The 12,024-nt window shown below is 56.4% G+C and overlaps 1 protein-coding gene across 6 annotated transcripts; it reads left to right on the plus strand.

Moving 5' to 3' along the window:
* The first annotated feature begins 1,580 nt into the window (after positions 1–1,580).
* Slc39a13 (solute carrier family 39 member 13) lies at positions 1,581–10,964 on the plus strand. 6 transcript variants are annotated; one of them, XM_042676471.1, is made up of 10 exons: positions 1,581–1,658; positions 2,954–3,262; positions 6,971–7,084; positions 7,393–7,517; positions 7,855–7,956; positions 8,064–8,153; positions 9,067–9,117; positions 9,316–9,448; positions 9,618–9,717; positions 9,804–10,964. In XM_042676471.1, exons 2-10 carry the CDS (start codon positions 2,962–2,964, stop codon positions 9,877–9,879), a joined length of 1,092 nt encoding a protein of 363 aa, XP_042532405.1. In that variant the 5' UTR covers positions 1,581–1,658; positions 2,954–2,961; the 3' UTR covers positions 9,880–10,964. The 6 variants fall into 6 exon arrangements, with proteins under 6 accessions (XP_042532405.1, XP_042532404.1, XP_042532409.1 ...); XM_042676470.1 differs by having other exon boundaries at positions 9,316–9,444; positions 9,590–9,717; XM_042676475.1 differs by having other exon boundaries at positions 9,316–9,444; positions 9,804–9,895.
* The last annotated feature ends 1,060 nt before the right edge of the window (positions 10,965–12,024 follow it).

Genomic DNA, 12,024 nt, shown 5'->3' on the forward strand with positions numbered 1-12,024 from the left:
GCGTTCCCTGCTCATGTTCCCTCACTAACATCGACACCCTTGTTTCTTTAATCCTTTTGAGTCTGAGTTGGATGGTAGGAATTTCCAGACTAGGTAGAAGGGAAAAGCAGTGAGTAAAAGAGTAAGTGGGGTCTTGCCAATCCCTTTGCTGGGTCACCAGGAACCCTTGGCTCCCCAGAAGGAGGAATGCTGACAGTGTTATTGTGAAATCATTTGCATATTGTGAAGTGCTTTGCATATGATAACATGATTTGCATAGAGGGAGAGGACATCTTGGAGGTCCCAGCAGCATGCCTATGCATCCTCTCCTTTTTGCAAATAATGGAACTAAGCTTCCAGTTAGATTCGGGAGGGCCCAGGAGCACACCCCGGCAGCTCTGTGGCTGAAGTAGACAGGAAGTGTTCAGCGGACAAGCTGGCCCACCTGGAAGGAGCTAGGGGTCTGAGAAGGGTAGACATTAGGAGCAGGACAGGGACCAGATGCAGAGTATGAGAACTGAGTGTGCTCTCAGCAATGCCGACATGAAAAAGACCCCAGACAAGGAACAGCTCGGGAGAGCTGCCATGGGAGATAGTGGGGTTCAGAGACTTAAAAGGACCCCACACTCTGTCCCAACCTGTGACCAGGTAGGTGAGTGCTCACGGGCCCCTTCCTGGATATTCTATGATGGCTGATGCAGAGTGGAAACACCAGGCAATTCACATTTGAAGGGAGATCGAACGGGAGGTGCAGAGACATCCAGCTCTGCCATCGGTGCCGGATGTGCGACCCCAGGCGAGCCCCCCATCTGGAGGACTCAGTGATAATGCAAAGGGAGAGACTCATAGGAGGCGTTCGCCAAACTGCTATCCTGAATATAGTCATTATGGTAAGAATTGTCATTACTTGCCCCATTAGACTAAGGGAAGAGGCCAGGCCTGACTCCCTCCAGGCGAAGGGAGGCTTGGAGGTGCAGTGGTTAGCCGCCATGTATTGGACCCCAAAGGGTTACAAGTCCTGGAGACAGTGGCCTGAGGTTCCCAGTGAAAAACCAAAGCATAAAAATAATTCGATGAGTAAGAATAAAATTCCCTCTTCTGAGGTTCCCGGGGCCAGGCCCCTCCCTGCGGCAGGCACTTCCCCTTTCCTAGCTCATGGAGGAGCCCGGCTGCGCTGAACCCCGCAACCCCCTCCCATCCCGGGGCGGGGCGGGGCGGCCCGGCGGCCAAGAGCGCCCTCGTGCGGCCGCGGGGCGAGACTGCAGCGTCGGAAGGGAAGCGGCCGCTGGACCCCTGGCTGCGGGTCGGGCCGCCGGGCGCAGCGCGGGGGCGGGGGGTGTGCCGCGGCCCGTCCTGGCAGAGCGCCGGGGGCCGCAGGGTCCCTCACTTCCGCCCGGCTCTCCCCCGCCGGCCCGGTGATCCGGCCTGAGCGGAAGTGCCCCGTTCGCGCGGGTCCCCCATGGCTTCGGAGCGGAAGCGTCTCCCCCCCGCCGCCGGTCCGTCCGTCCCCGCGGAGCCCGGCGCGTGGAGTTCCGGAGGTCCCCGTGTGACGTGGCCGCACGCCGGGGGCGGCTCAGGCCCGGGGGTGGAGGGTGGGGGCGCGGGCGGGGCGGGGCGCGGCACTGCAGCTGGATGGCCGGGCCCGTCCGGAGCGCCGCAGCTGCTGTCGCCGCCGCACGGTGAGTGACCGGCCGCTGGACCCTCCAGGGGCCGGTGCCCAGGGAGGGGATGGACCCGCCGACACCCCGGCCCAGCCACCCCCGGCTTGTCCTGCTCAGACTCGGCCCAGGAGTTGAACGTTCCCCGCGCCTGGGGGACGCGGTGCCCCCCTCGCCCTCCTCCACGCTCGGCTCTCCTTCTGAACTTCTCCCGTGCTTTCTCCTTCCCCTCGCTTCTCGGACAGATTCGCCTTACCCTCTCAGGCTGTGGTCCCCGGCCTGGGACCTGGCCTGGCCCCAGTCCGAGTCCTAGGGGGAGCCCTGCTGGGCTCCTGGGGACCTCCGTTAGTTTAGGCCTGGAGATCCCAGACGGAAGCTGCTTTTTTTTTTGCCATCGCCCAGGGACAGTCGCTTTTCTCGCCCTTCCACCTCCACTAACCGATGAGGAAACTGAGGCACCCCAAGGTCACTTGCCAGCCTGAGGCAGAGCAGAATCACATGAAAGGCTCCTGCCCTGGTGTCCAGCTTGAACTTCCCTTTTGGTTGACTCACGTCCCCATCCTGTGGTTGGCCGCTGGGACTCCATGCCACCCCCAGCCTGGGGACCTCTGAGGGCTCTGGGTCAGCTGTCACCTGTCCACCGCGCTGCTCACCTCACCTCCTCAGCCTGTGGTGGAGGCAGGGCCTCGCCCCCCTCCCTCAGAGGGGATTTGGGGAATTGCTCACAAACAGCTAGAGATGCAGAGCCTCAAGTTAGTCACCCGGCTTGCAGGCCGAGCCCCCGCATCTGTGAGGCATCTCCTGTCTCTTTCTCTCCTCCCGCCAGCGATGTTGGGCTCCACACCTAGCAAGAGGCTTTGATGGTCCTGTCTAGGATCACTGCTCACCTGTCCCATCAGCCTGGACAGGGCTGACCTCCATCCCTGGGTACCTTCACAGGGCACATCCTGGCAGCCAAACTTCTGCTGGCAGCCAAAGACACCCGACTGGGCAGGGCCTGCCGGTGGCTACGGGGAGCCCAGCCAGCGCCTCACCCAGTCATTAGGGAAGGGTTAGCCTCAGGCTGACATGCTGACACACAGGCTGGAGTCTGCTCCAAAGGAAAAAATGTGTGGCCCTTGGGCGAAGGGAGTGGGGAGGAGCAGAGGGCCTTGGCTCTGTGAGCCCACCGTGGGTATCCTCAGATGTCCTTGGCAAGGCCAGCAGGTGGGTGGACGCTGTGGCCACTTGGAAGGGAGGGAGGAGATGCCACGTTTCTGAGCAGGTGTGGGGTGAAGGGTGGCAGCTTGGACAAGTAGCTTCTTGTGTGTTTCCAGCACGTGGCATGCCTGGATGTTCCTGTCCTGGCTGTGGCATGGTGGGCCAAAGGCTCTTCTTTCTCACTGCCCTTGCCCTGGAGTTCCTGGGAAGGGCTGGGGCAGCCCAGCCAGCCCTCCGGAGCCTGGGGGCTGCCGCTGCCTGTCGCCTGGACAACAAGGAAAGCGAATCCTGGGAGGCCCTGCTGAGTGGGGAGAGGCTGGACACATGGATCTGCTCGCTCCTGGGTTCCCTCATGGTGGGGCTCAGTGGAGTCTTCCCCTTGCTCATTATTCCCCTGGAGATGGGGGCCATGTTGCGCTCAGAAGGTGGGTGACTCCCCCCACCCCAGGGGCCCTGAGGGGCAGCCAGCAGAGTGGGAAACCTGCTGCTGCTGCCCTTCTTGGAAGACCCCGGTGTGTCTGAGATGAAGGGTTGGCATCGCCTTGCTCCTGGGGGAATGGATGTGCTTGCTCGTTGTTCATTCAGCCGTGCATCCATCCATTGTTTCAGGCTGCAGACTCTTGCGGAAAACGAAGTTCCTTAACTTCATTCTGTCTTAGTCTCCCAGCCTCAAACAGAAAGATAAACTGGGTGTAGTGGCTCAGGACTATAATCCTAGCTATATGGGAGAGGCAGAGATCAGGGGATCACAGTTCAAAGCCAGCCTAAGCAAAAAGAAGTTTGTTTGAGGGACTGCATCTTAACCAATGGCCGGGCAAGGTCACATACCTCTATTGTCCTAGCTAAGGCGTAGTAGAGTGGGTAAGCACAATGCCTCACTGGGTTCAGTGGCTCACAGCTGTAATCCCAGCAACATGGGGAAGCAGAAGTAGGAGGCTAGTCCCAGCAGAAAGAGCAAGATTGTGCCTTACAATAACCAATGTTAAAAAAGGCTGGAGTTGTGGTTCAAATGGTAGAGCACCTGCCTTGCAAACCTAAGACCTTGAGTTCAAACCCAGTACCACCGAAAAAAAAGGAGGGGATGGATAATGGCATGGAGTGTAGCTCAGTGGTAGAGTGCCTACCTAGGGAGCCTGGGATTGATCTTCGGAGCTCTCCCAAAATGGGATCATCCTAGGTCCCTGAGGATTCGCTGAAGTGTGCGGCCCAGGGAAAGGGCTAGGTGTTTGCAAGCCCATGCAGAGCAAAGGTGAGGCGCTGAGCCAACTCTGCCTCTTTTTTTTTTGGGGGGGGTCCAGTTGTGGGGCCTGAACTCTGGGCCTGGGCGCTGTCCCTCAGCTCTTCAGCTCAAGGCTAGCGCTCTACCACTTGAGCCACAGTGCCACTTCCGGCTTTTTTCTTTCTGCTTATGTGGTGCTGAGGAATCAAACCCAGGGCCTCATGCATGCAAGGCAAGCACTCTAGCAATGAGCCACTTTCCCAGCCCCCAACACTGCCTCTCTAAGCCCAGCTCACAGCATGAGTGCTCAGTCCAAGAACAGCTGGATCAGCCTTCTGCAGTACACCAGAGGTTGGAGGCAGAGGCTGCCATTAGGAGGCAGCCTCTGGAAGATGGGGTTTTCTTTTGTACCATGTGCATACACTGCCTGTTCACAGATAATGTGTTTTGTAATTAAAGATTTTTTTAAAGCCCAGTATGGTAATGCACGCCTGTAATCCCAGTACTTGGGCAGCAGAGGAGGACTACATAGACAGACCTTTTTTTTTTTCTCAAAGTCTTCCAGAATAAGAAGAGATTTAAAAATTATTATTATAAAAGTTAGGTACAGAGGAGTTAGTTACATAAGTCAGGTAATGAGTATATTTCTCTCTCTCTCCCTCTCTTTGTCTCTCTTTTGGTCTGGGGCTTGAACCTGGGACCTGGGTGCTATCCTTGAGCTCTTTTTTTTAGGGGGGGGGGGGCGGGGGTCCGGTCATGAGGCCTGAACTCTGGGCCTGGGCACTGTCCCTCAGCTCTAAAGCTCTACCACTTGAGCCACAGCGCCACTTCCGGCTTTCTTTCTTTTTTTCTTTCTTTCTTTTTTTTTTTTTTTTGCTTATGTGGTGCTGAGGAATCGAACCCAGGGCCTCATGCATGCAAGGCAAGTACTCTACCACTGAGCCACCTTCCCAGCCCCTGTCCCTGAGCTCTTTTGCTCAAGGCTACTGCTCTACAACTTAAGCCACAGCACCAATTCTGGTTTTTGGTGGTTAATTGGAGATAAAAGTCTCCTGGACTTTCTCGCCCAGGCTGGCTTTGAACCATGATCCTCAGACCTCAGCCTCCTGAGCAGCTTAAGGATTACAGGTGTGAGCCACCAGCACCCGGCCTTACATTTCTGTTTGGACGTCTTCCCTCACTGTCTCTCCAGTTTTTCCCTCCCATCTTCACCCACAAGTTGTATTTAGTTCATTTTCAACAGTGTCTAGTGCAGACTAGTATGGCATTTGTTTGCCCTTCGTCCCTGAGAGACCTGTCTTAAAAAATAAAATACAAAAGAGCTGGGCACTTTAGAATTAACTTTTTAAAATTAAGGCCAGGGCTGGGAATGTGGCTTAGTGGTAGAGTGCTTGCCTAGCATGCACGAAGCCCTAAGTTTGATTCCTCAGTAACATATAAACAGATAAAGCTGGAAGTGGTGCTGTGGCTTAACTGATAGAGCACTAGCCTTGAGCAAAAAAGAAGCTCAGGGACAGTGCCCAGGCCCAGAGTTCAAGCCCCAAGACTGGAAAAAAATAAAATAAAATAAGGCCAACCATCAATGGCTCTTGCCTGTAATCCTATCTACTCTAGAACCTGAGATCTGAGGATTGTGATTCAAAGCCAGCCCTGGGCAAGAAAATCTGTGACACTCTTATTTCCAATCAACCAAACACACACACACACACACACACACACACACACGCACACACACACATACACACACACACATGCACACACACACACACACAAAATGCCAGAAGTCCACTGGTAGAGCACTAGTCTTGAGCACAAAAACTCTGGGCCCAAGATAGGTACAAGAAAGAAAAGAAAGAGAGGGGCTGTGAAAGTGGCTCAGTGGTAGAGCGCTTGCCTTGCATGCCTGAGGCCGTGGGTTCGATTCCTCAGCACCACATAAGCAAAAAGAAAAAAAGCTGGAAGTGGTGCTGTGACTCAAGTGGTAGAGCGCTAGCCTTGAGCTGAAGAGCTGAGGGACAGTGCCCAGGCCCAGAGTTCAGGCCCCACGACTGGACCCAAAAAAAAAAAAGAAAGAAAAGAAAGAGAGACAGAGACAGAGAGACAGAAACAGAAGAAAGGATGGAAGGAGGAAGGAAGGAAGGAAAAGAAAGAAGGAAAAATATTATATAGGGAGCTACTAAAAATGCAGTGCCCATGCCGCCTGCCACCCAGAAATCTGACAGTGCAGCGGCACTGGCCCTGGGAATCTGTTAAAATGAGCACCCTTAGGCTTGGTCACTCACCAGGTTCGGGAACCATTCATTTACGGATGGATGGATCCTGAACTCCTGTTGACAGCGCCGGGCTGAGGGCTGGCTCCACGGCTTTGGACAGCACCATCGTGGGGGCTCGTCCCTCTTCAGAACAGCCTTGCAAGGTCAGTGTAGGAGGCACTTGGAGCGCTACAAATAGAAATGGGAGGCAGTGGCACGGAGGTTCACACGGTGTGGGAGCAGCAGCCTCCCCTGGGATCATCAGCTCCATCTTCTAAGCCTCATTTGCTCTCATAAACCAAGGATCTGGATGCTGCAAATGTGCAAGTCTCCAAATCTCTTGTCGCACCGGTGGAGAAGAGAGCCATTCCTTTTCATGAACACTTGCTGTGTGTCTTGTGACTTAATTCCCACAAAATCCAGTTTGCAGATGAAGAAACTGCGCTTCACTAGACAAGGGTTGGGCAGCTTGGCTGTGAGGCACTAAAGTGCCGTCTAGTAAGTTGAGGTGGACCTAGGTTGTGGAGGACCCATATGCAGTCTTCCTGGGTTTTGCAGTGTAGTTGAGTCTGGTTGTGACAATAAAGAGCCCAGGGACCTGGTGGGGAGGAGGGAGGAGAGTTGTCCTGTGCCCAGCTCAGAACCTGCCCTGTACTTTGCAGCCGGAGCCCAACGCCTAAAGCAGCTGCTCAGCTTTGCCCTGGGAGGACTCTTGGGCAATGTATTTCTGCACCTGCTGCCCGAGGCATGGGCCTACACGTGCAGCACTAGCCCTGGTGAGTGAGGTGGCAGGCAGGGACAAGAGGGCAGGAGCAGGGGGCTGGTGCCAATGCCCAGGGTTAGCTTAGGCCCTGCCCTGCTCTGCCAGAGGGGCTGGGAGAGGCTTCATCGGACAGGGAACTTGCCTGGGAGGGAAGGGCCATGCTTCTAGCATCCTGGCCACTGTGGGAGCCCTAGGGTCCAGCTGCCTGACAAGCCAGGCCTGCTTGGGGTCAGCCTGTCATTGCCCTGGACTAGGTTCCATTCCAGATGGCCCCTTCCTAGGGCACTGGCTTGGCATGGCCTCTTAGTGCTCCCCCTGCAGGTGGCGAGGGGCAGAGCTTGCAGCAGCAGCAGCAGCTGGGGCTGTGGGTCATCGCTGGCTTCCTGACCTTCCTGGCGTTGGAGAAGACATTTCTCAACAGCAAGGAGAAGGAGGGGATCAGCCAGGTGAGCCCTAAACCCCAAGGCCTGGGAGTGCCCAGGGCCTAGAGAACTAGGAGCTTGAGTTAAGCACTGAAGAAAAAAGGGGGGGTCTCCTCTGGGAGTTTGGCAAGGCTGGACCAGCTTCTTTGGGGGGATCTGGGGAGTGGCAGCATTGGGCCTAGTGGCTTGTTTCACTCGATGATGTGGGGGGCACCCAACTAATGGAGCCACAGAGAAGCATAGCCAGATAAAAGAGGTGTTCCCTTGTGTCTCTTCTCCATCTTTGTTCCCCACTTCTGTCTGCCCTGGCCGAGGGGGGAGGGCATCTAATGTCACCTCTCTCTCCTTCTCCTGGCCCTAGGCCCCCAGCAAAGACCCCACTGCTGCCGCGCTCAATGGAGGCCACTGTCTGGCCCAGCCGGCTGCAGAGCCCGGCCTGAGAGCCGTGGTCCGGAACCTCAAAGTGAGTGGCCCGCTCAGGGGCCCCTTGTGGCAGCCACAAAGCTGCGTGACCAGCCAGGCTCAGGCCTCCCTGCCTGGCTCAGCCCGGCTTTCTGTCCCCTCACCCAGGTCAGTGGCTATCTCAACCTGCTGGCTAATACCATAGACAACTTCACTCACGGGCTGGCTGTGGCCGCCAGCTTCCTTGTGAGCAAGAAGGTGAGTGTGGGGGTTGGGCAGGTCGGGCCGGGCGATTCCGGAGGGAAAGATGCCATCCGTGGCGAAGTCGTCTCGTCACCAAAAGATGCGCCACCGATTTGCTCTCTCCATTGCTGCTGCTCTAAACTTGTCACCCTCAGGTGCTGCCACCCCCTCCACAGTCTCGCTGAACTCCTCCTGTGCCATGCTATTGTGCTGTTCTTCTTGCCAACACTCTTTTGTTGGTGAGCCTCTATGGAGCTGCTAGATGCTTCTCCTTCCACCTCCTCCTCCTCCTCCTCCTGCTCTCTGGGCTCTGCCCAATGCAGTGCTTCCATTGCACTGGCTGAGTTGTTTCCCACTTCATATCTGCGTGGGACGCTCCTCCTCCCACTCCTGGCACAGCCGACTCCTGGCTTTGGGCCTCATTCGAAATGCATTTCCTCCACGAAGCCTTTGCGGTCTTCCCTTCCCGTTCTCCCCACTGGCTGCATCCACTCCTTCCCCTTCACAGTCCTGTCTCTGTCTTTAACTGTTGGCATCATGAGGCAGGCTCCTGTCTCTCTCTGGGGTGTGGGTATGCGCGTGCATGCATGCGTGTGTGCATGCGTGTATGCACTGATACTAGGGCTTGAGCTCAGGGCTTGGGCACAGTCCCTTTGTTCAAGGCTGGCACTGCCACTTGGGTCACCCCTCTATTTCCAGCTTTTTGTTGGTTAATTGGAGATAAAAGTCCCACAGACCTTCCTGCCTGGGCTGGCTTTGAACCTCAGATTTCAGCTTCCTGAGTAGCTGGGATTACAGGCGTTGGCCACTGGCTCCTGGCTCCTTTACTTGCTGCTCTTTCCAGGAGCCCACAGTGTCCAGCACAAACGTTTGGGGAGTGAAGGGGTGTGGGTGCACCGGCCCTGGTCTCAGGCTTTCTTCCCTGCAGATCGGGCTCGTGACGACCATGGCCATCCTCCTGCATGAGATTCCCCATGAGGTGAGCACCTGAAGGACGGCCAGCGTCTAGGCCCCAAGGGGTCATTTGCTGGGCAGGCTCTCAGTGCCGCTCTCGGGTGGGGGTGGGTAGGCACGGCAGGCTGAGGACGGGGGGGGGGGGGGGGGCTGGGCCCCTCTGAGGTACTCGGGTGATCCAGCCTGGCTGCAGCCCAGCTTGAACATTTGGACCTCCCCTCAGGTGGGCGACTTTGCTATCCTGCTCCGGGCTGGCTTTGACCGGTGGAGTGCAGCCAAGCTGCAGCTCTCGACAGCACTGGGGGGCCTGCTGGGGGCCTGCTTCGCCATCTGTACGCAGTCCCCCAAGGGAGTAGGTACGGGCGTGGTGGGTGGTGGTGGTCAGCAGAGGACCAGCCAAAGGGTGCAGCTGCCCTCCTGCTGGTACCCGGCTGGGGTCTGCCCTGGTCTCCCCCCGAGGGAGGGGATAGGGAACACCCAGCCCCCTGGGCTCTCAGCCAGTCAGGCACCCCCTTTCCTGTGCAGAGGAGACAGTGGCCTGGATCCTACCCTTCACTTCCGGAGGCTTTCTCTACATCGCTCTGGTGAACGTGCTGCCTGACCTCTTAGAGGAAGATGACCCATGGTGAGTGACCTCCGAGGGTCCCCCCAGGAGCTGCGGCCTCTGCCCCCATTTCCTCTGCCCCTGTGTGATCTGGGCTCTCCCCACAGGCGCTCGCTGCAGCAGGTGCTGCTGCTCTGCTCGGGCATTGTGGTGATGGTGGTGCTGTCATTCTGTGTGGAGTAGCCTTCGCCCAACCCCCTGCACGGCAATAAGAGACTCAGATATCCGCTCTGTGAGTGTGTGCACGAGGCAAGGAGTGAGGGCTGGGAGACCTGCCCCCGCCAGAAGAGAGGATGGTGTGTGGTGTTCACACAGGTGTGTGCGAGACCGACACTGTGACCCTTGTGTGTGTGCAGGGGCCCACGGCCCTGCCATGCCTGCTCCAGGCTCCCCTCACGACCACCATCTTGTACCTGCTAGAGGAACCGCAGCCCCGGTCTCCGCAGAGGTCTCATCCCTCCAGGGTCCCCAAAAGGAGTGCAAGCAGCCCCAGGGACCCAGGGCCACAGAGAACCCCAAGCTGTTCTCTGCTGCCGGAGCCTCCTGAGCATCTGGCCTGGGGGAGCAGCCCCCTGGCTCACTCACATACCCAGGCCCTGGGCAGCCCAGGCACAGAAGCAGGGGCCAGTTCTTTACTGCGCCCACTCCCCCCACCCCCCTTCCTTCACCACTTCTACAGCCAAAGAAAGGGGAGGCAGGTGCTCATGTAGCACCCAGCTCCACTCAGCACTGACGGGTGTACGCCTCCTAAAACTAAGCAGGGAGCTCACGTCTTTCCTCAGGGCCGCCTGCCCATGCCAGCTTCTGTTACCCAGCAAAAGTTCCCTGGCAGCACGGGCAGCTTGTGCCGCCTCCAGCTGCCAAGCAACAGCACACAGGGCAACAGGCAGCCCAGGCCAGCTCAGGGATGCTCCTGCGGCAGTCCAGCACACAAGCCCCCCCTTCCCTGCTCAGCCCCCTTGCAGGCACCCCCTCCCCCTTGCCCTTTGGGACTCCGGGGAAGGTGAAGGGGGGGTGAGGATTCCACATTGTCAGCACTCAGGAATGTGCTCTGGGAGAATGCAGAAGCCATAATCCCCAGCTATTTCCCTTGGCTGGCGCCCAGGTACTCAGCTGGCCCGCTCCACAGCCTGGCTCCAGCCCTGCTGCTAGACCGTGGGTGTTTATAGAGAAAAGTGGCCATCAAGGCTAAGTGGTTCTGCTGCAGTGTTGTATCTGTATCTGTACATACCTGTTCTATAGATGATGAATAAATATTCTCCAGACTATCTGCCTGTCCTGCGCACCAGGGGCTGTGGTCATCTTCCACCCTTGTGTATCTGCAGTTCCCCTTTTCCTGGCTCGTTTTGTCGTTAATCTTTTATCCCAGTAGCAGCTGAGCTCAGAAGCAAAGCAAGCCTGGCAACTGGGCCATCTCAGCCCCTCACTACTCTCAGGGATGGCATCTGCATTTGGTGAAGCTTTTAAGTCAAGGATATCCTTGCCCCTTGCCCCAGTAGGCTCAATAATTTCATCAAGGAAGGGTGCTTGATCTATAAAGTCAACTCCAGGTGTAACCTCATCAAATTACCATTCACAGAAGAAAGAAAAGCTAGGCACTGTTGGCTCATCCCTATAATCCTAGCTAGTAGGAGGCTGAGCTAAGGGTTGCAGTTCACCACCATTGTGGGCAGACAAATGTGAGACTCATCTCCAGTTAATGAACAAAAAACTGTTAAGTGAGGGTTTGGCTCAAGTGACAGAATGGCAGCTGTGAGTATAAAGGGCCAAGCAAGAGTGCGAGCAGCAGGGTTGAAGCCCCAGTTCTACAGGCGCATGTGTACACACACAGATCCTTTCTGGGAATGCTTGGCTTTCAGGATTTCTATCAGCAAAACATTTGAAATGGACAGAAGGTAACTGTCTCAAGACCTCAAAGATCCAGTGGAGGAGCCCACAGCCATCTCTGCTGTTCCCCCAGAGCTAAGAAGCCCTGCCGGCTGTTGCCAGACAGGACCCTGCCAGGCTGCGGAGCTGAGTACAGGACACTGGGGTAGTGTTAAGACTAGAGGAGAGCAAACAGTGTGGGAAGGAGCTGGCCTTTTGAAAGACAGGATAGGCAGTAGCTTTTGTCCAGTCTGCTGGGAAGGGGAAAGAAGAAAAGGGTGGATACAGGCTTTTGCCTTTTTGATGACATAATTGAGGTCTGAAAGGTTACTTTGAAATATTATTACTCAAGGCCACTCAAAGCCACTAGTAAGAAGGCTCAATGAAAATCAACAGCTGCACTGCCAGTCCTGGGTTTGAGTCCTACCTACAAATCCAAGGATTATTCAAGATATTCTCACC

This window comes from Dipodomys spectabilis, unplaced genomic scaffold, assembly GCF_019054845.1.
Source record: "Dipodomys spectabilis isolate Male_0828 unplaced genomic scaffold, ASM1905484v1 ptg000030l, whole genome shotgun sequence".
Taxonomy (NCBI): domain Eukaryota; kingdom Metazoa; phylum Chordata; class Mammalia; order Rodentia; family Heteromyidae; genus Dipodomys; species Dipodomys spectabilis.